Raw genomic sequence first — 23,600 nt, 5'->3', positions numbered from 1 at the left:
GATTTCCAATTATCATTTTTCCCCACAGAATAGCCATGATCCTGTGTAGTTAGGGCCACTTAATTGATTACGAAAAAGTCTCTTGGCTGGGATTTACATTTCCATCACTAACCTGGAGCGATTAAAACTAAATATCCTGATTTCCAGTAGCTCAAATTTATATCCCTATTTACCATTCGGGTGAGTAAAGCTTAGGAGATCATTAAAATATATCTGGCATTCAATACACTAGTGTCATATTTCCTAGGTCATATACTGTTCTGCCTGGGAAAGTTTTGCAATTTCTATTTAAATATTATTTAAAATTGTATATGTCTGTCTTACTGAATTTTAGCCACACTGTTCAGATGAGGAGCCAACCTAATGAACAAAAGAATCTAATATCAAAGGAACATAAGAACAGCCATACTAGATCAGACCAAAGATCCATCTAGTCTAGTATCCTGTCTTCCAACAGTGGCTAATGCCAGATGCCCCAGAGGGAATGAACAGAACAAGTAATCATTCTCCTGTCATCCATTTCCAGTCCCTGATAAACAGAGGTTAGAGACATCATTCCTACCCATCCTGGCTAATAAGTATTAATCGACCTAGCCTCCATGAATTTATCTAGTTCTTTTCAGAACCCTATTAAAGTCCTGGTCTTCACAACATCCTCTGGCAAAGAGTTCCACAGGTTGACTGAGTGCTGCGTGAAAAAAAACTTCCTTTTGTTTGTTTTAAACCTGCTACCAATTAATTTCATTTGGTGACCCTTATTTCTTATGTTATGGAAACAAGTAAATATCTTTTCCTTATTCGCTGACTCCATACCTGTCATGATTTTATAGACCTCTATCATATCCCCTGCTAGTCTCCTCTTTTCTAAGCTGAAAAGTTCCAGTCTTTTTAATCTCTCTTCATATGGGATCCATTCCAAACCCTTAATCATTTTTGTTGCCCTTTTCTGAACCATTCCTATGCCAATATATCTTTTTTTGAGATGAGATGACCACATCTGCAAATTTTGCCACCTCACTGTTTACTCCTTCCTCCAGATCATTTTTAATTAGGTTAAATAGGATTGGTGCCAGGACGGAACCTTGGGGGATACCACTAGTTACCCCTCTCTATTCTGAAAACTGACTATTTATTCCTACCCTTTGGTTCCTCTCTTTTAAGCAGCTATAAATCCATGAGAGGACCTTCCCTCTTATCCCATGACAACTAACTTTACTTAAGAGTCTTTAGGGAGGGAACTTGTTAAAGGCTTTCTGGAAACCTAACTACACTATATCCACTGGTTCTCCCTTGTCCACATGCTTGTTGACCCCCTCAAAGAACTCTAGTAGTAGAGTAAGGCGTGATTTCCCTTTACAGAATCCATGTTGACTTTTCCTCCAACAAATTATGCTTCTCTATGGCTAGGTCAAGACTGCAAGCCTCTTTCGAAAGAGGCTTTTTTGAAAGTATCTTTCGAAAAAGCCTCTTTCGAAAAAGAGCGTCTAGATTGCAAGCAGTACTTTCGAAAAAGCAAGCTGCTTTTTCGAAAGAAAGCAACGAGTGAGTCTGGATGCTCTCTTTCTAAAAAGCCCTGTTGGCATTCAAGAACGCCTTTTTTCGAAAGAGCACTTTCGAAAAAAGGCGTTCTTCCTCGTGAAATGAGGTTTACCGCCGTCGAAAGAAAAGATTTAATTTCAAAAGAATGCGGCTGCAGTCTAGACGCAGGTGAAGTTTTTTCGAAAAAAGGCTACTTTTTTCGAAAAAACCCCTGAGTCTGGACACAGCCTATGTGTCTGACAATTCTATTCTTAACTATAGTTTCAATTAATTTGCCCAATACTGACATTTAAGACAGATACGGTATTGCTAGTTCACTGTTTAAAAAATACAACACCTCAGTCTCATGCCCTCCTGTGATGGGGCAGACAAGCCCCGCACTGAAGGGCAGAGGGCAGCCCAGGCCCAGCTGGCGGAAGAGGCCCCGCCCATCCAGCCCTGCTGAGCATGCTCCCAGCAGAGCCCAGGTATAAGATCAGAGAGAGCCCTGCTTGAGGGAGGGCAGGAGGAGGGTGGAAGGGAGCAGGCAGCAGGCAGCAACCTTGGTGTTCCTGCAGCAGCTGAGGCCAAAGACAGAGCCCGCAATAGACTGGGAGTAAAGCCAGCAGCCAACCCCCGCCTGAGAGACCGGAACGCCTGAAACCCTGGCAGCAGCCCCGGCAAGTGCTGACTCCGAGGCAAATAGACCCCAGGGAACCAGGCGTGGTAGGAAGCAGCCCAGGGCAAAGGACTGTTAGCGTGGCTCGGCGTGTATTGGCTGGACTCCCCGCCGAGTGGGCAGGACCCTAAAGGGCCCTGGGCTGGAACCCGGTGAAGAGGGAGGGCCCGGTCCCCCTACCACCCATTCCCCTACCCTGGACAATCAACCCCTGGCCCAGGAGAGAGCAGTATTTCCCCTAGTAGAGGGGCATTGACTTTGGGACTAGGCTGCTAGAGCTGTATTTTCCCTGGGAGAGGGGCACCAACTTTGGGAATAGGTTACTAGAGCCGTATTTCCCCTGGGAGAGAGGCATTGACTTGGGGGTGCAGTCAAAGGGGAAGACAAGCCCCTCGACACCTCCCCTTTCAACAGAAATTTCTGTTAAATCTAGATCATGGTCATTTTACAATTTAATCTAGGGTATGTCTACACTACCCCGCTAGTTCGAACTAGCGGGGTAATGTAGGCATACCGCACTTGCAAATGAAGCCCAGGATTTGAATTTCCCGGGCTTCATTTGCATAAGAGGGGAGCCGCCATTTTTAAAACCCCGCTGGTTCGAACCCCGTGCAGCGCGGCTACACGGGGTTCGAACTAGGTAGTTCGGACTAGGATTCCTATTCCGAACTACCGGTACACCTCGTTCCACGTTCCACGAGGTGTACCGGTAGTTCGGAGTAGGAATCCTAGTCCGAACTACCTAGTTCGAACCCCGTGTAGCCGCGCTGCACGGGGTTCGAACCAGCGGGGTTTTAAAAATGGCGGCTCCCCGCTTATGCAAATGAAGCCCGGGAAATTCAAATCCCGGGCTTCATTTGCAAGTGCGGTATGCCTACATTACCCTCCTAGTTCGAACTAGGAGGGTAGTGTAGACATACCCCTAGAGATTTAAGAATGATAGATATTGTAAGGATTTTAAGAGATGCACCAACAGGATAAGCTACACTTTACAAAAGTGAATTATATTTGGAAGGAATCTACCACTGTGCTTAAAAAGAATACTAATAATGAAATACATCATTTTTATTAATCCTTTTGTTATGAGTCTTATGCCTTAGGTGGTAGATAAAATATATTTGTCACAGGAAAATGAGACTTGTTTACATTAGAAACAGATTTTGTTGATTTTTCTTTGTCATTACAATACAGATGTGTCAATATGCTCAAACTATCAACCCTTGGACAAGTGATATTTCAGTTTCCGTCCATTCTAAAGACTGCTTTCTTTTCCTGTTGTTTTATATATGTTTCTGGTAAAGGAGATTTCATGCTGCAGAAGCTTTATACCATAGTTTGTTGTGCTGAGTAAGAAGTCTAGCTTCAAAGCCTGAATTCTTATAAACACATGCAAAGAACTGCACGGCAACCAACAAACCTCATGAGTTGGAATTAAATAGCAGTAGACAGGCTGAATATGTATAGTAAATTAATGCTTTCCATATACAGTATGCTTTCAGTTTTCAATACTAGCCCAAAGAAATCCTATTTATTGTTGAATGGATATACTGTGGTCCAGATCTCTCTTATTCTCCCACCCTTACCCCCAAACACTGTGGCTACGTCTACACTACGGAGTTTTTCTGGGATACTGGAGGTATCCCGGAAAAACTCTGACATCCAGAGAATGTGTCTACTCTTCCGAATTCTTTTCTGAAGAGCAGATGCACTCTTTCTGAAGCCCTGTAAACCCCATTACACAAGGAAGAAAGGCTTTTCTGAAAGAGGAGGTTTTTCTGAAATTTGGCCCAGTGTAGACAGGCCAAATTTTGGAAAAGCCTATTCCGAAAAAAGAATCAGAAAAAGGTACGTACGTAAATTGCGGAGCGCAATTTGCATACTTTTTTTCCTAAAAAGAAGCGTAGTTTAGACATAGGTGATTTAAGGGTATTTTCCTTTGGTTTCAGAACAGACTCAGTAGTTTCTCTTTTGTGATTGATATTAGTTAATTATTATTGTCATCTATGAGCCAGGGACACTAGTTTATAACTGTAAAGAATCATTTAAATTTATGTCATTTTGTAAACAATAAATAATAGATAACAGAAACCAACAATAACTAATAATAGCTCAATAGAGATTATTTGTTTTCACTTGTCTGATTTGTTTACAACTAGACATTTCAAAACTGGCTTCTTCGCCACTCTCTTGTTGATGCATTGCTTGTTATTATTCAATCAAAATAGTCTTTATAACACAGTCTCTTATCACATACTGGCATCTTTATGCTTTTTTAGTAACTTAATGGAGAGGTCAACTTACCTGACAAGCAAAAGCTATTGGATCAGCCACTTCTTTAAATATGCGTTCAATCTCCTCCACTGCTGTGTAGTATTCAATCTGTGTCACAGCCTTAATGACTCCCCCACAGTAGACATTTACATTTACATGGCCAGCAGGAAAATCTTATAAAACACAAACAAAAACTGCAGCTGAAAACATATTATAATGCCATTCGGGAAATCTCAGGGAGTAAGTAAAAGACAAAGAAATATCACAACCACCACATAAAAGGCAATAAATAAGATTTTCATTTCATAGATGTTTCAGTGCAATCATTTTTAATCCAAGTCCTTCAGGTTAACACAAAAATGAAACAAATATATATATACACACACATTCTTATAAAATATAGCTATGTATTGTTTCAAATGAGAAGCAATATGAAAACAGCATGCTTCACATTTCAACTTTGCCTTTGATGGATTGATGCTCTATAATCAGCTTCCTCTGCCTACAAATTAAGCAAAGGTTCAGCCATTTATTACAAGTTACAGATTTGCTATTCATCTTTTGAAACATTTTTCTTAATTGCAGGTAAGGCTCTCAAAATTGGGTTTTATAGAAATTACACTTTAATTACTTCCATTCCAGTTGTTTACCTACTAAAAACTGAGGAGGGAGGTATTTGTACAGTCTGTTACTTTAGAATATCTTGCTCTGTGTATGCAGCATGAGCCCTCTTTATGAGTACATTTTATAATTCATCAGTATTCATTGTGCCATGAATCCTGCTGTACCTACCAACAGCAGAACTAAAATTCTAGCTCTCCTCACAAAAGAATAAAAGCGGACAAACTTGAAGACAAAAAAGAAATGGAGAGTCAAAGAAACTAAAATTAATGGAAATCAGCATCTCCTTTCACTTCAATGGTAAAGAGTACAAACTCATTTTACGTTCCTTTGTTAAAATGAAATCAGCTGGATCCTTGTTGCATTCCTGTATTTCAGTCATTTTTAAGGTTTTTGCCCGAGGATGTGGGGGGAAGAAGCACAAATAAAAAAGAAGCTAAATCAAGCAATGGTGGGGAAAACCAGTACCTCTGTTGGGATCCCAAAGAGTTTTTATTTAAAAGCTCCAATGGAATAAAATACGAATCCTTGTTTGGGACAAAAAGAAACTGTTAAGCTTTATATTTTTGTGTTTACTAATGTATAACCCTCATGGATATCTGCCCCAGTCCAATCACGTCCCTAGAAGTTATGCCTGCAGGAGTCCCCACAATCATGTCCACCGACATGAGGAGGAAAGGGGGCAACTGCCCTGGGGCCCAGAGATTCAAAAGGGCCCAGGACTCCTGGCTGCTGTAGCATCTGTGGCAGCAGTGATGGCCAGAGCCCTAGACCCTTCAAATCATTGCCAGAGCCCCAGCTGATGCATTCTGGACAGCACTGAGAGCTGACTGCCCCCCAGCACTGCTGCCCCTTCTGGCTAAGGCCGCGCCTTACTGGGAGTGTGGAGCTGCCCACCCCCACTTTCCCATAGGACAGTCAATGGGAATTTGGTCTTCTGAAAGGTACCTCACCATTAAAATCCTCCTCTGGCCAAGCACAGCCCCTTCAGAACTATAGCTGTCTCCCCAGTGAGCCATCCTGGTAAGGAATCACTCTCAAGCATGTGGATAACAAGGAAATTTACAACCTCATCCCTAAGTGCCTCCATACTTGAATGGCCTTCATAAAGAACTGGGCACCAGGAGCTCTTATTCTAATCCCAGCTGTCAGTGGCTTGACGTGTCTTCCTGGGCAAATCACAACTTCCTTGCCTCAGGTCCCCATCTATAGCATAATACCATTTATCTAACTTCACAATGGTGTCATCAGGATCAATTAATCAGCTAGCCCTTTGGAAGCACCATGCAAATGTTACTATCAAAGCCACCTACGATCCCCAATGAGAGGGGGCCAGTGGTGGCTGCTTTAAGGGAAGAGGAATGAGCTCAGTGATCGTGATAACTTTCTTCCCTGCAAAGACAGATGCAGCCTCCCACATGAGCTGATCAGAGAACACTAACACAAGAAAGCCGCTGCTCTGAAGGAAGTAAAAAGAAGCTCATGTTTTCCTCCGTCACCCACAGATCACGTATGTCTAAGAGGGAACAATGGAACTTGTTAGTGCTTAGCATCCCTAAAAAAACCACATACTTAGTCTTGTCTATGCCACACCATTTTGTTCACAAAAGTCAACTTTTGTGAACAAAACTAAGATGCCTAAATATGGATTTTAGGGCCTAACTTCATGTGGCCAAGTTTGAAAATTGTAGCTTAAGTGTTTTCCTCTTAAATGATGTGGTATTACCATGGTTTTTTAAAAATAAAATATGATATGCTATCCTTTGGGAATTCACACAATGCAACAGAGGCAAACCGAGCCCTGAACTCTTTGCTGAATATTTCCATAACACTTCTAGTACAATAATTGGAGGGAGACATATCCATTCCCTCTGCATTCTGAAACTCAAATAATAAAAACATTGCATTGTTTATCATGTTGCATGCAAAGTAAGAAATCAGAATAGCTAATATTATGGATAAAGTGATTGACAAAATGCAGAGAAACCAAAGGAGACTCAGTAATATAGAGAGATGAGATGGATATGAAATCATAGCAAAAAACCCCAAATGTTCTCAGTAAGCATTATAGACAGGCATATGGACAAAAACAGAAAATAACCTCACTGCATAAAATAAGAGACAAAACATCTTGTTAAACTTAATGCAGTAATAAGAATATTAGCTTTGCATTTTATATCAGGAATTTATTAAGAATGTTAATCTGTGACTAACCAATGACATTTTAAAGCCTGCCACCTGCCACTTAACCACACAAAAACAACCCAATAAAATCCAGTTTCCCATAAATCACAAGCCCTTGTGCTGGTATATTACTAACAATAATAATACTTTCTATGCAAAACCCATACACAGGAAACACAATAATATTAGATTTTGAAAGGAAGTGAAACTACTTATTGTAAAACAAGTGAAGAAAGTTCAGGACCAAAATTTTTGATTAATTATAGCTACAATAATGTTCTCTTACCTACAGCTTTCATGAATCTGACCTTCTGACTCCAAAAGGCTGGCTGTGTCCTAATTCGTTGATTGTCTGTTATGAATTCAATTTCTACAGTTTCAGTTATTTCATCTCTCAAAAGAATGAATATTTCACCAGGGTTCTATAAAGTTAGAAATATGCTACCATTAGCCTTTTACCAAACTACACTGAAACCATAAAATGTAAATTATATGCTTAAATGTAAGTTAAAATTACTTTTACCAATAGCTTCATATCCTGAAATATTATTATATAACAGTGGTGAAGCTATTTCATTAAGTTATCTTTTATGTTCTTTGAGTAAAAAAATGACAAGATTACTGTAAAAGTTTGAACTCTGTTTACCAAAGTCATATATAATGAAATTCTTCTCACTGTAACATGATGATCATATACTCACTTCCTGTTGGCAAAGGGTGAAAGTATCCTCATGCAGGAGACCCTTAAGCTACTTAAGACACCATTAAACTCTCAGAATTGGAAGTAAGTGGTACAATGGTCTTCTGCTGATCCTTTGCACAGGGGTGAATTTCAACAAGACAACATTAATGAACTACACCGAACGTGATGAACCAAATTCAGAGGTGACTTTAGTGATGTAAGTTGCATCTCAGAGTCAGTTTTAGGGGTAAGCTGGTGCCTTTAAAATACTAAGGGCAGTATTACAGCAGGACAGAGAATGAAAAAAAAATACAGGCAGTCCCCGGGTTACGTACAAGATAGGGACTGTAGGTTTGTTCTTAAGTTGAATTTGTATGCAAGTCGGAACTGGTACATATTGTAGGGGAAACTCTAGCCAAACATTTCTCCAGAGCTCAGTTTTATTCTCCCACACCTCACTTCCCTCAGTCCTTTATTCTCAAGCTGAGGTGTCTGCTAAGAAAAGCCGCTCCGCGTCTCCCTGGTCTGCTGGGGGGGGGGGGAGCGCTAGCTTCGCGTCTCCCTGGTCTGCTGGGGGGAAACAGCTAGTGCAGGGTTGCCTCACCCCGTTTGTAAGTAGGGATCCGATGTAAGTCGGATCCATGTAACCTGGGGACTGCCTGTATAAATCAAGCTGACTAATTTATCTTAAGCCTTCCTGCATCTGCCACTTAGCTGTTCTCGGTGCAGTGTTCTACTTTCTCTGTATGCAAGTGACACTTGTTTATACTCAGGCTGATTCCCACTGATAAACTGGTCTGTAAAGTGGCACTATTCAACATCTTTAAATTTGGCCCACTGATCTGTGGCAAATGTATAGATTTTCACTGGGAAAATATACACTTGTGCTAGTAGTGTTCTTTGAAGAACTGAACAAGAGTCAGAACAATCATTCACAATGAACAATTCACTGAACTATATTTGCCACCCTTCAGATCAACTAAAAATGAACTTTCACCTTTAATCCCTTTATTACTCCTTCAAAAGAAAATGTATATTTTATAACACTACATAAGCTCCCTTCTGAATGTGAGAGGGTGATCCATGCATGAAGGGACCTTCAGAGCATCAATTGGGAGGGGGTTAATCTAGGCCCTTGTTTTTCTTATCTTTCTAACCAGAAATATTTCCCAAAAGTCAAAAGGAAATATATGTTTTTCTATTTAGAGAAGCAGTTTAATGCATCTAGCACCCTCCCCCTTCCTCCTCCTTGAAATAATTATGTCCTAATTCATATTAAGGAAAGGATCTATAGAATTAACAGACAATGACAGCTCTTCAAAACAAATCTGACTAAAAGGGACTGTGAGGGACTCCAAGAAGATCTCACCAAACTCAGTGATTGGGCACCAAAATGGCAAATGAAATTTAATGTGGATAAGTGTAAAGTAATGCACATTGGGAAAAATAACCCCAACTATACGTACAGTATGATGGGGGCTAATTTGGCTACGACAAATCAGGAAAGGGATCTTGGAGTTATCGTGGACAGTTCTCTGAAAACTTCCACGCAGTGTGCAGCGGCGGTCAAAAAGGCAAATAGGTTGCTAGGAATTATTAGGAAAGGGATAGAAAATAAGACACAGAATATCTTACTGCCCCTGTATAAAACTATGGTACGCCCACATCTTACTGCCCCTGTATAAAACTATGGTACGCTACTCCATACTGTGTACAGATGTGGTCTCCTCACTTCAAAAAAGATATTTTGGCCTTGAAAAGGGTTCAGAAAAGGGCAACTAAAATGATTAGGGGTTTGGAGCGGGTCCCATATGAGGAGAGGTTAAAGCGACTGGGACTTTTCAGTTTAGAAAAGAGGAGACTAAGGGGGGATATGATAGAGGTATATAAAATCATGAGTGGTGTGGAGCGGGCCGATAAAGAAAAGTTATTTATTAGTTCCCTAAATAGAAGAACTAGAGGATGCCAAATGAAATTAATGGGTAGCAGGCTTAAAACTAATAAAAGAAAGTTCTTCTTCACACAGAGTGTAGTCAACCTGTGGAACTCCTTGCCAGAGGAGGCTGTGAAGACTAGGACTATAATAGAGTTTAAAGAGAAGCTAGATAATTTCATGGAGGTTAGGTCCATAAAAGGCTATTAGCCAGGGGATAAAATGGTGTCCTTGGCCTCTGTTTTTCAGAGGCTGGAGAGAGATGGAAGGAGACAAATTGCTTGATCATTGTCTTCGGTCAACCCTCTCTGGGGTACCTGGTGCTGGCCACTGTCAGTAGACAGGATACTGGGCTAGAAGGACCTTTGGTCTGACCCAGTACGGCCATTCTTATGTTCTTATGTTCTTATGTTCTAAAAGAAGGCACATTTATTATTAAATTCAATAATAAAATTCTATTGCAGGTCTCTCTTGTTTAGAATAATACTCTCATTTTCATAATGGGGCTTTCCAGTGAAGAAAAACAGTATTTCTCAGTACACATTTTAAAGTACACCAACTGTAATGATCTACTACAGCATTTCCCAAACTGTGGTCTGCCGCCCTGTACCGGGACCTTAGGAAAAAAATACCGGGCCTCAGAAAAATTTTTGAGAGAGCCTGCCTCACTGCACGCAACCCCCAAGATGAATGCTGCGCTGAACTCCCAGTGTCAACGGAGGTAGCGCGGGCTTCCTACGGGGTTGGGGGGGCAGTTCTGCAGCTGCGCGCTAGGTCCCGGAAGTATGCGGGCTGCTCTCTCCCCTGCCCCAACAGCCAGAGCGGTACCTAAAACGCCAGTCCATCGCACGCTGGGGACTTTGTTCCCCTGCTGCCTCCCTGCGTGCGGGAGAATGGGTGGGAATCTGGGACTGCGCCGGCTCCACCTGCTCAGGAGGTGCGTGCTGCCATGGGGAGCAGAGGAGCAAGGCACGCACTGCCCAAGTGGCTGGGGCAGGTGTGGTCCAGGACTCCCCCTCTCCCTTCCCTCCATGTAGGAAGGCAGCAGGGGAATAAAGTCCCCAGTGTGCCAGCTCCAGTTGCTTGAGTGGAACAGAGGCGCTCCAGCTGCATGGGGAGCAGAGAAGCAAGGCATGCGCTGCCCGAGCAGTTAGGGCTGGCACGGTCCGGGACTCCCCCTCCCCCTGTGCAGGAAGACATCAGGCGTGCAATGGACCAGCATGTCAGGTACCGTACTGCTGTTTGGGGGACGGAGGAGCAGCCCACGCACTTCCTGGGCCTTGGCAGCTACAGGATCCCCAGGTATCGCCCCCCCCCCCCAGGCTCCCACAAGAACCCTGCCCCTGCACCCGCAAGCACCCAGTCCCCTGCCCCAGCACTCACTGGCACCCTTCCCCAGAACTCTGTCCCAGCACCCACAAGCACAGTTGGGGCCACATTAGTGAGGTTTGAGGGGTTTGGAGGGGTTGTGTTTTTGTATCTCACTTGTGTGGCCCCGACTGACTTTTCTGTGGCACTAAAGTTGGCACTGGAGGCTTTAGGAGGACCAGAAACAATTGATTTGCATTTTCATCATTTGCTTAATGAATATGCAAATATGTAAATAAATGTTACCAGATCTCCAAAAGCTCATGAATGGAATTACTGGTCCTCAGTATCAAAAAGTTTGGGAAATCCTGATCTATTGAGTTCTCTAGGTTGTACAGTAATTTTTGTAATACTCTATGGGTGCATCTAGACTGGCAAAATCTTGCCGCCTGTCTACACTGCGAGTATTTGCACAGAACACTGACTTTGTACTGTACAAAATCAATGGTTCTTGCACAAATACTTTGACGCTCCCGCTCAGGGATAAGCCCTCTTGCACAAGTATTCTTGCACAAGAGGACCAGTGTAGACAGGCAAGTTAATTTCTTGCACAAGAAAGCCCGATGGCTAAAATGGCCATCAGAGATTTCTTGCGCAAGAGAGTGTCTACACTGGCACGGTTGCTTTGCGCAAAATATGTCTTTCGCAAATACTTTTAACGGAAAAACCTTTCTGTTAAAAGTATTTGCGCGAAATCATGCCAGCCTAGACGCAGCCTATTGGTTTCATCAGTGCAGATTACTGAGTTTTCCAAAATAGTAAACATTTTAAACTAAATACTTTCTATATGTATGTCTTTCATCTAATCTTCAGCTGTAATCAGTAGTGTAGGGTTGGCTGAAATAGCCTCCTTGTCACAGAGCAGCCAAAAGCTATGCAACATTCCTTCCACTTCTCTGCCATGTCACTACTAGCCTGATTCTTCAGCCCTCAAATGGCTCTGGCCATTAACTTGCCTAAGGTCTACAGGGATGGGCTTCAGATACTGCACTCTTTACACAGTTTTCATGCTTGTGTTTTCTCACATGTAGTATTGATTTTTTTTAAATGAGCATTCATATATTTGCATACCAACAAACACACACACACACACACACACACACACACACACACACACACCTCTCTATAATCCCATGCAATACAATGCTTCTAGAGAGGCACTTCATATCTTTTGAAAAAGTACCTGACTAAATATTTCCTTCACATTCCAATGAAACCTGTTCAAGCAAAATTTTATCTGCCAAACAATTTTTAATAGAAGTAAAATCCTGCAGTCTTATTTTGAAAGTCTTTGTACTGGATGTGATACTCAGGCAGCACAACTCCCACTACAGGTAAACTCTCATTTGTGCTCCACAGTAGGGGAAGGGCAGAAGAGTGACATTTATCCCTAACATTTTAGTATTGAAAAGCCTTACCTCACATGATATCCTTGTTGGTAGCACCAATACTGAAGGCCTCATAGTTTCTAATGTTTCAGAAACTTCCTCAGTTTTCAAACTCACATCTGTTTTCACTGATACTCCTCTATCCAACTGCAAGTTAACTTCTGACTTAGGTTGATAATCTGCAAGATATAATATTGAATAAAACATATTGTTATTCATCCTACATAAATAAAATCTGATGGGCTAAAAACTGCTAGATGATGATTATTTACAAACAGATGTACATGTCATTTTGTGAAAAAATAAAAGAAAGCAGGTAAAATCCTGGCCCCATTGAAGTGGCTTTCATTCAGTGCCCTTGTTCAAAAGATCCCACAACCCACATTCATATCCATAGTCTTTGCTCACATGTGCCACTGGCATCTAAAGTATATGGCTTTGTCTATAGTTTGGGTTTTGCCACAGTGTAGTTACAACAGCACAAAAAAAACAGTGTATGCAGATTCAACTGAGATAAACAAAGATTTTCACCGCTGCAGATAATCCTTGTTTCAAGCAGAGCAAAGCTTTACTGATGCAAATATTGCCCACTTGACTCAATGGGTGGGAAATTTTATAGGACCAACTAGGGCAGACAGACACTGGGAAAGGGGGAGGGGAGAATCACATATCCTAAAAGGTGGGCTCTTTATTCCTCCAAAGTTTCTCTGCCTACTATTGGCCAGCCAGAGGGAGATGGGAGCTGATTGGACTCTTGCTCCTCTCCTGCCCCATCCTGTTAATTTAAACTTTGCCTGAGTCTTTTGGGGTACGTCTACACAGCAGGGCTAAAGTCGAATTAAGCTAGGCAACTTCAGCTGCGTCATGTGTGTAGCTGAAGTCGAAATAGCTTAATTCAGCTTTTGGCACTTTCTACACAGCATGAAGTCCCTTCCCTTACTCCTCATGAAATGAGGGGTTACCATGAGTCAGAGTAAAAAGTCCTCCAGTTCGACATTATTTAAAAATAAAGGCTTTTAGTGTATACGCGCATTATGTTATTTTGGAATTTTCCGCTTTTTTCCTAAAAAGACTTTTCCAAAATTTGGCCCATCTACATGGGGCGATATTTTGGGAAAACCTTCTCTTTTTGGAACATCCCTTATTCCTCATACAATGAGGAATACAGGGATGCTGAAAGAACGCGTCCGCTTTTTCAGAAACTGTTTGGGACACTGCAGAGCTTTTCCTTGGACGCGGCAGAGCTTTTCTGAGATACCTCTGGTATCCCAAAAAAGTTCTGCAGTGTAGACATAACCAGAGAGAGAATAAAACCAGATTGCTGCCGTGTAAAATTAAAAAGGTTGTAGATGGGTTTTTAAACTAAGGGCGCATAGTTGGAACAGACATATGCCTAGAAGAGGATTTATTAAAAAGGAGAGCCATTCTTTTTAAGTAACAAACCTGAGGCACTGTTTGAAGTATCAACAGGAGACTTTGAACAAATTGATAAATAGATAAATAGATCATCGGAATCAGACAATATTCATCCATATATTCTAAAGGAACTCAGATATGAAATTGCAGAACTACTAATTGTGGGTTGTCTACACTGCCACCCTAGTTCTAAATCTCCTTGCAGGAGTAGTAACGGTAGTTCAAATTAGGAGCTTTAATTCGAACTACCTAGTCCGTGCCGTGTATAGCCGGCAGGTAGTTCGAACTACGGGCATTTAAAAATAGCGCCCACCCGGGAACATGAAAATGAAGCCCGGGATATTTAAATCCCGGGCTTCATTTGCAAGTTCGAATGCCTACATTAGCCACCCTAGTTCAAACTAGGGTGGCAGTGTAGACATACCCTGTAATAGGTAACCTATTTTTTATGTCTGTCTCTGTACCAGATGCCAATTTTCAAAAAAAGATTTCAGAATCAATCTCGTCAGTTACAGGATGGTAATTACAGGCTTCTCCTGTACCAAATAAAGTGGTTGCAAACATAGTAGAGACTAGGATTATCAGACACATAGATGAATGCAGTGTATTTGGGAAGAATCAACTTCTTTAGCTCACCCATCTATTAGAATTCTAGGTGTGGATGGGAGGGGCATCAATAAACCCATGAACAATGGTGACCCAGTGTAAATGGATATATTCAGAATGACTTTGACAAGGTCCCTCACCAAAGGCTCTTACGCAAATTAAGTAATTAAGGGATAAGAGGGAAGGCCCCCTCATGGATCAGTAACTGGTTAAGAGATAGAAACAAAGTGTCAGAATAAATGACAGTTTTCACAGTGAAGAATGGTAAAGAGTGGAGTATCCCCAAGGACCTCTAGTGAGACCAGTGGTGTTCAGCATTCATAAGTGATCTAGAGAAAAAAGGGTAAACAGTGAGGTGACAAAGTTTGCAGATGACTCAAGACAAAGCAGTCAGCTTTGGACTTGGCTAACAGTTCAAGAGTTTTTACAAAACTGATCCTTCACCCATCAAAATGGCAGATGAAATTCACTTTGTTGATAAATGCAAAGTAATGTACATAGGAAAACATAATCCCAACTATGCATATAAAATGAAGGGGTCTAAATTAGCTGTTACTATTCAGAAAAGAGATCTTGGAGTCATTGTGGATAATTCTCTGAAAAAATCCATTGTGCAGAAGCAGTACAAAAGAGCTAAGAATGATAGAAACCATTAGGAAAGGGTTAGGATAAGACAGAAAATAACATAATGCCACAACAGAAACCCATAGTACACCTACAGTTGGAATACCGCATGCAGTTCTGGTTACCCCATCTCAAAAAGGAAATATTAGAATTGGAAAAAATACAAAGAGGGACAACCAAAATTATTAGGGACATGGAACAGCTTCCATGTAAGGAGAGATTATAAAGAGTGGGACTGTTCATTTTAAAAGAAAGACAACTAAGGTGGGGGAGGCTATGCTAGAGGTCTACAAACCATGAATGGAGTGGAGAAAGTGACTAAGAAAGTGTTATTTACCCTTTTGCATAACACATGAACCAGGTGGTCAACCAATTAAATTAATAGGCAGCAAGCTCAAAACACACAAAAGGAAACACGTCACACAAAGGACAGGTAATCTGCAGACCTTGTTGCCATGAGATGTTGGGACAGTACCAATGGGTTCAAAATAGAACTAGATAAGTTCATGGAAGCAGGTCCTTCAACAACTATTAGACAAAATGGTCAGGGGCACAACCTGATGCTTTATGTGTCCCTAAACCTCTGATTCCCAGAAGCTGGGACTGGATGACAGGTAATGTATCACTTTGTGATTCCCCTATGCTATTAATTACTTCTAAAGCATCTGGCACTAGCCTCTGTCAAAAGACAAGCTACTTGACTAGATAGATTATTGGTCTGACCCAGCATGGCTGTTCTTATGGTCTTAATACACTTTGCTCAAAATGAATGGTAGTGTCACATGATAAAACCATTAAAATAACTTCTAAGAAGATATTCTCTACCCTGAGCAATATGCATGTGTCACTTTAGGTTAGAAACAGGTAGCACTGACAAAAGAAAAAGTACTTCTTTTTTATGAGAGTATTTCACAACTCTAAAATATGTTACCATAAAAGTGTCCTTTTTATTTCGAAAATATTATCACTTTAAACAATTGATTAGAAAATAAATGTCATTTAGATGTCATATCTAGCTATAAAGGTTCCAAAGAGAGAAATAATGAGAACACATAAACAATCCTTTGAGTCAGGGTTTTATTAAATCTCAAGAAAACTAGCAGCAAAGAAAAAAATGTATGTAATATCTTCAGTTAATGCATCATTATGAACTAGATCTCATTATATACTTCATCCTATTACTTCCAAAAATGATCATTTATCAATATAAAGGTGTTAGCTAAGTTCAGCCAATTATTTTGTACACACATGAATAGCTAAAGAAAAATTGTGAAGATAAAAGAGCACACTACCTTTGAAAATTATATACTAAGAGTTTTAAAGTATTGTAGACCCATCTAAAGACAAATATGGTAAGACATAGGATACAAAATGATCCATAAAACACGGGATGAAAAAAGGAATTATGTATGGTGCAATAAAGAAAAATGTTATATCTCTTAATATTACATTTTTGTAGAATGCCTTGTCCTTTTGCACAAGAACAGTGTTTGTTATATGCTGCACCAGCATTGTTTTCTACCTCAGAAAATAATGAATATCTTCCAGAGGATAAGATGCTTTGATAAAGTTTTGTATTAGAAGAAACCAAGGAGCTAAGAGTTGAATTGTCTCTTACCAAACCACATTCAACACAAGGTACAACAATTTCTAATTAACCCTCCTCCTTGAGATTTAATTTACTTTGAATTACAAAACATTTAAGAATGTATATATGTTTGTTCAAGAACTCCTCTTAAATAGTAAGGGTATGTCTACACTACAAAGTTAGTTCGAACTAACAGACGTTAGTTCGAACTAACTTTAATAGGCGCTACACTAGCGCTCCGCTAGTTCGAATTTGAATCGAACTAGCGGAGCGCTTAGTTCGAACTAGGTAATCCTCATTCCACGAGGATTAAGCCTAGTTCGAACTAGCTAGTTCGAATTAAGGGGTGTGTAGCCCCTTAATTCGAACTAGTGGGAGGCTAGCCCTTCCCAGGTTTCCCTGGTGGCCACTCTGGCCAACACCAGGGAAACTCTATGCCCCCCCCCCCCGGCCCCGGACCCCTTAAAGGGGCACGGGCTGGCTACGGTGCCCGTGCCAGGTGCAAGCCTGCCAGCACCCAGCCAGCAGACCCTGCACCTGGCACGGCTCGAGCCACCCACCCGATGTCCCCCAGCCCACCCCCTCTTCCCGGGACCAGGCTGGCGGCTCCCGGGAGCTTGCCCTGGACCGCAAGAGGCGGGCACCTTCCTGGGCTAGTGCGGACATCGTGGACCTCGTCCACGATCTCCGCACTAGGCACAGGAAAGTGGCCGTCTAGGGCAGGAGAGCTGCCAGCCTGGCCACCCAGGACCAGGTGTGCATGAAAATCAAGGGGGTCCACTGAGACCCCTGACCCTGAGCCCTGAGCTTACAATGGCCGTCCTGGGTCAGACCAAAGGTCCATCTAGCCCAGTAGCCTGTCTGCCGACAGTGGCCAAGCCTAGGGACCCTGGAGGGGATGGACCGAAGACAGTGACCAAGCCATTTGTCTCGTGCCATCCCTCTCCAGCCTTCCACAAACTTTGGGCAGGGACACCACTCCTACCCCCTGGCTAAGACTACTCCATGGACCCAACCTCCATGACTTGATCTCACTTGCCTTTAAACTCTGATCTAGTTGTAGCCTTCACAGCCTCGTGCAGCAAGGAGTTCCACAGGTTAACTATTTGCTTTCTGAACAACAACTTTCTCTTACTAGTTTGAAGCCTGCTACCCATTCCTTTCCTTTGGTGTCCTCTAGTCCTTCTTTATGGGAACTCATGAAGAACTTTTCTGAATGCACCCTCTCCACCCAACCCCTGCTTTTAGAGACCTCTATCCTGTCCCCGCTCCATCTCCTCTTTTCTAAGCTGAACAGTCCCAGTCTCTGTAGCCTCTCTTCATCTGGGACCTGTTCCCAACCCCTGATCATGTTAGTTGCCCTCCCCTCTCCCAGCCTCTCTCTTCCCCTCTCCCACCTCCTTTTCCCAGTCTCCCCCAGTTTTGTTCAATAAAGACAGAGTCAATGTTGGAAGAAACGTTATCTTTATTTTGTACATCAATAAGAAGGGGGGCTAGGGAAGGGTAAGTGGAAGGAGGTGAGGGAGGAATGGGGTACGAGCCCCCGATGGGGAGGACTGGGCTGGCTCTGCGGGCTTCTGGGGGTGGAAGCTCTCTTGCAGCCCCCCGATTGCCTCCTCTCCCCAGATGGCAGCCTGTGGCAAGTGCAGCCGGGCTGATGGCCGAGTGCTGTGATGTGCCCAGTGTGGGTACTCCGGGCACTCCAAGCCAGGACAGCTTTGCAAGCGGGGCACCCCTTAGAACTGTGTGTCCGGAGTGGGGGTCGGGACCCTTTAAGCACAGTCCTCGGCTAGCCTGAGACAGCATCTCCACGCTCTAAGTCCTCCTCTGATGCGCTGCCGGCACTGCTTCCGGCCATCCTTAAGCCCTGTTCAGGGTCCACTCAATGTGGACTTGCTAGTTCGAATTAGCAAAGCACTAATTCGAACTAGTTTTTAGTTCTAGACGCGTTAGTTCAAATTAGCTTAGTTCGAATTAACTAATTCGAACTAAGTTAATTCAAATTAACGTTGTAGTGTAGACGTACCCGATGAGATATGAAACTTGCTCTTACCTAACTTAAAAGAAGTTCAGGGAAACCTTCCTGGTTGTGACAGGAAAACGAGAAGTGCCTGGAATGGTACTGTTTTCCATAAAAGTGACAGGGAGGGGGCTGATCAGAGGGAGAATTATACTGCAGAGTGACTATTGAGGGCAGGAAGCGCAGGAGGGCAGTTATACTCTACAGTAACCACTGGGGGCAGCCGCACAAGTGGAAGAGTGGGACACGGCTCTCCATGTTTCTGGCCACCGGACCACTAAGTGGCCGCCCTGCCCCAAATAGTACCAGATGGGGGAGCAGCCTTCCCCCACCAGCTCTGCCATTGTAGTCCCCCTGGAGCCACCCATGTGGGGCTGGGTAGCACAGCACAGTCCCAATCCAGGAGATGTCCTCCCACAAAGATGAGTTGGGGCCAGGAAGTGTGACCCAGCTGCAGGGTGGGAGGTGGGGTGCTGCAAGCCGGGGCTAACCCCCAGAGCACTGTCCCCTCACCCCCACAGACAGGCCAGAGGCTGAGGGGGCAGATGGAGGCTAGGGCTGGCCCCCATAGCCTCAGCCCCCCAGGAGGGCCTGTTCTCTAGGGAGCACAGGCCTGGCCCCTCAGAGAAGTCACCATCTGGGGAGCAAAGCACCAGCCACTCCCAGGAGGAGCCACCTGCCAGGAAGCACAGTGCTGCCCTTCCCCCCCCAACCCCCCCCCCCCCCGCCCGGGAAGAGCTGCTAGCCGCTGGGAGGAGCTTCCAACCCCATGCCCTCACTCAAGCACTTTCCAGCCCCTGTCTTGAGCTCTCAGCACTCCCAGATCCCCTCTCAGTCCTTCCCCCACCTTCTATCACTGAGCCCCGCACTCTCTGCCCTAACCCCACCCCCACACCCAAACCCCTGCACTGACTTCTCCTCCCTCACAACTCCTGCCCTGAGCCACACACCTCCCACTGCCTGCCCTGACTCTTGCAATCACTCATCCTGATTCCGTCATTTAAATAAAGCATGTACATTTTCCCTTTAATTAAAAAACCCCACATTGCTATGCCGGGTATCTGTTTAATAAATAGCTACGTATACAGTACAGACCAGGAACTTAAAGACTGAGTATGGTTACACCACAAACAAGAGCTCTTTAGAATTCTTGGTTCTTTGTTAGTGATAGAGTGAGTCAAATGAGGCAAGTTATTCTGTTTACAGTTTAAAAAACAGATTCTGCTATGTTATCTGTCTACCCATACAAAGCCTTTGCTCAGAGGTAAGATGACCTTAGCCACAATTAGACACCTTGATGTAGGGCAGTGGTGGGAAATAATTTTGGAAGGGGGGGGCCACTTCATAAATTTCTGAAGTGGCTGCAGGCTGATCCGGAAGGGGCGGGGCCTTTGGTGGAAGGGGCGGGGTTGAGAACTACCCTGCTGGGTACAGTAACCTTATTTTCTGATCCAGCTGCAGCTAGTAAGAACGGTTTAATTTCAGTTATGAAACAAGTTAAGCATTTTAACTTTCTCCTGTTAGTTTATCAAACTTTATTTTAAATAAAGTAAAATATTATGTCCAACACAAAAGGCTTCAATGTTTTCTTTATTTATAGCAGGGTTGGGGAACCCTTTTTGGGTCAGGGGTCACAAAAAAATCAGTTGGGGACCACACAAGTGAGAAGCAAAAAAACTCCTCCAAAACCCCCAACACTCACTGATGTGTCCCCAACTGAGACACCTCACTCCTCTGGTGCTCCAGCCTTTTGGGATGAGGGGAAGGAAGGTGGGGACTGAGGTTCAGGGCTTCCCATAGACAAGATTTACTTTTCTGGGGTTCTAGTGTAAGAGGATTTTATGGACCTCCTTAGGCTCTGGGTAGGGACAAAAATAAGGGGTACAGTGTGCAAGACAGAGCTGCCAGCAAGTAAGATAGGAATGGGGTGCAGGATCTGGCAGGGAGGTGGGGTGCAGAAGAGGCTGGTAATAGGGTGTCTGGCCAGGTGGAGGGAATAGGAACAAGGAAGGGTACAGTGTGTGGCCAGGACAGAGGGTGCAATAACAAGGGAGGGTGCTGGAGCAAGCTGGGGGTGCCAGGTCTTGTGGGAGAAGGAAGTGACAAGACTGGAGGGGGGATGGTCTGGGCATGAGGGGGAACCTTACTTGTCTTTGTGCCCTCTTGCAGCAACGGCTGCAGCCATGCTGTCCTGGCTGCCCCGGAGGGAGGCCCCACTGCCGCGACAGCCACTCAGTCCATCATTCCATCTGTTCTCTGGGTTGGCCTGGTGACGTGTGGCCACGGTGCCTCCAGAGTCGGCCCCAGGTCACGTGGCTGCAGTAGTGGTGCCTCCGGGGCTGGCCGTGGATCACATGGCTGAGATACTGCTTAGGAGCCTCAGCTCCAGCGCTGCCTTATCTCCAGCGGCTATGCAAAGGGAGGAGGGATGGAGCTGAGCTCCTTTCCCCACAGCATGAGTGCCACAGGTTGGGCATGCCCGTTAGGGGCTGGGCCTGGAACTGCCTCGCAGGCCAGATCAAAGCCCTAGGCAGGCTGGATCTGGCTCACCAAGAGGCTTTTGCCCATCCCTGATGTAGAGTAACTACACAAGTGCTCTAATGCCACTAAAGCCCAGGGTTTGTGGAAGCAGTCACAGTCTTTTTGAAGGAGGTTTAGGTGTTTGCAATGCAATAGTTCCACTTCCCGAAGCCACTCTGACTTACATCCCCAAAACGCTTCCTTTGCACAGCCCTTGACAAAGAACGTGAATGGGGCCTGAACCAAACCCACAACAAAACAGTTGTGGGTTTGCTGGATTTTATGACCTTGCATTCAGACCTAGATTAGCAGTCTACTTTGTACTGAGGCAAATTTTAGGATTATTCCAGATTAACATTCTGGGACATCCATAAATATTATCTAGATACACCTAGAATTTATTTCAGATTGCAGTGCTAAGTTTATTCTTCTTCTATAGTGAAAACAGAATTTGATTGCGGTATAACAGGCTTTGAAACAATGAATTAAGGGGTGTCATATCCTTCACTGCATTAATTAAAAGAAAAATTTTATTCTTGCAAAGACAAAAACCACTTCATCATCAGACAAAATTGAAAAGAGAAATAATTCAAAAAAATCTGGCAGGGTCAAGTCTCTCACATGCCAATTTCTCATTATCATTCTTTGAGAGTTCTGTGAACACTTGCCAATTCATATTTATACAGTCTCCACTATGTTTATCAACAGAGTATTTGGTGCCTTCACGTAGTGTCTCTAGTTCTTTGCCTAGTGATACAGTCTATGTTAGAGCTAAGAGAATGACAAATTGGTATGAAGTTTAAGAGCCACATTTTTATATGTTATTTATAGTACAGTATCATCCAGAGGACCTGAATCAGAACTGGACTTCTTGGTGTTGGGCTCTATATAAACTCAAAAGTAACAGAGACCATCTTTTGATATTCACCACCCTTTCTGGGCAATTCAATGAATCTGTCTCAGTCTTCCTCTTTTGTTGACGGACCGATTGCCATCTAGATACTTGTTGGTCCTTTGTAACCATCCTGGGCCACTGGCCAAGTCATTTGGCATCCTGTCTTCTTCCAGGGTGGTGAAGAGCCTAATATGTCAGGAGGCCAATTGCCTGAGACAAACGTCTCTTCAAGAATGCTTCACTTATTCAAGGCCTTAATAAGCCCCCTGCTGGTTTTGATAAGTGAATCACCTGCCCACTCTTCAGGATCCAGGCCAGGAACCCTGCGTAACATCGTTGGTACCACTCTCTCTCAAGCCCTTAGTGTTATCCTTGCCTAAGTCTTATCACATCTCTCTTCCGAGCTGTTTCTCAGAGTCACACCCTGTTGTCTTCACTTCCTAGAAGCTCAGCTTTCTAAGCAGCTTCTCCCCGGTCTGCTGCTGAACTGTCCTGCTCCCAGTGGCTCCTCAGTGCTTCGCTCTTTTACTGTGCAGTCCTTTTATCTCTACAGTTGTTGAGGCCACCAATTAGCTGAGCTGTCAGCTTCCTGACTGTCCCTTCAGCAGCTGAGTCGGTATGGGGGCTATATACTTAATGACAGTAAGAGAAAAGGATTTTCCTGTTGATAGTGAATAGAAAGCAGTGGTGGCAGGTAGTGGTATGCCAATTACTGAAAACCAACAGGTAAGATTCCCTCAATGAATGGCATATTCATATTATATAGCAATTAATAAAAAAGTTGTAACTGTCACTGCAATCCAAAGATAACTGTGGTCTCATTTAATAGTATTCTTTCCCTCCAATCAAGAACCCAAACTATAATTCCCAGCATTCAGATTTTCACCATGAGTGCCAACACCATTGTCCCTAACATGCCATTTCTGTATTCATTGAACAATCACCATTTCTGCTTTATTATGAGATTAGGTTATAAGTGGTGAATCCAGTAAACCCTTTATTCTAGGCCAGGGTTAACTACTCAACCCATGGCCCACGGCCTATTTGTGTGCAGCTTGGGTTTACACGGGGCTCAACACGTCACCCACTGGTGGGAGCCAAAACCAAAAAGTAGTCAGTATAATGGTCTTCTGTTGATATGTGTTTTAGTAGTTAAATTCCTGGACTGGCATTGCTCATTAAAAGTGCTGTCATGTGGGTGGAAATTTGATAAATACTGCATTTTATTAATATCAGCAGAACTGACTTAAATGGGGCCTGTGTGTTATGTAGTCTTGCCTTAATCTT

At 43.4% G+C, this 23,600-nt stretch overlaps 1 protein-coding gene across 4 annotated transcripts in view; it reads right to left on the bottom strand.

Moving 5' to 3' along the window:
* Positions 1-23,600, bottom strand: part of BANK1 (B cell scaffold protein with ankyrin repeats 1) — a 425,960-nt gene that overhangs the window by 324,499 nt on the left and 77,861 nt on the right. For all 4 annotated transcript variants that reach the window (XR_012904054.1, XM_075929668.1, XM_075929667.1 and 1 more), the window contains exons 4-6: positions 12,675-12,823; positions 7,560-7,695; positions 4,499-4,641 (exon numbers count right to left, since the gene is read on the bottom strand). Coding sequence is in view for 3 of the 4 variants with exons in the window: in XM_075929668.1 (XP_075785783.1) it covers positions 4,499-4,641; positions 7,560-7,695; positions 12,675-12,823 (428 nt within the window). In the remaining variant the exon portion in view is untranslated. The remainder of the gene's footprint in view (positions 1-4,498; positions 4,642-7,559; positions 7,696-12,674; positions 12,824-23,600) is intronic.

Source organism: Pelodiscus sinensis, chromosome 5, assembly GCF_049634645.1.
Source record: "Pelodiscus sinensis isolate JC-2024 chromosome 5, ASM4963464v1, whole genome shotgun sequence".
NCBI classification, from domain to species: Eukaryota; Metazoa; Chordata; order Testudines; family Trionychidae; genus Pelodiscus; species Pelodiscus sinensis.
The sequence above is the reverse complement of the archived record's forward strand: the minus strand, read 5'-3'. Positions and strand labels throughout refer to the sequence as shown.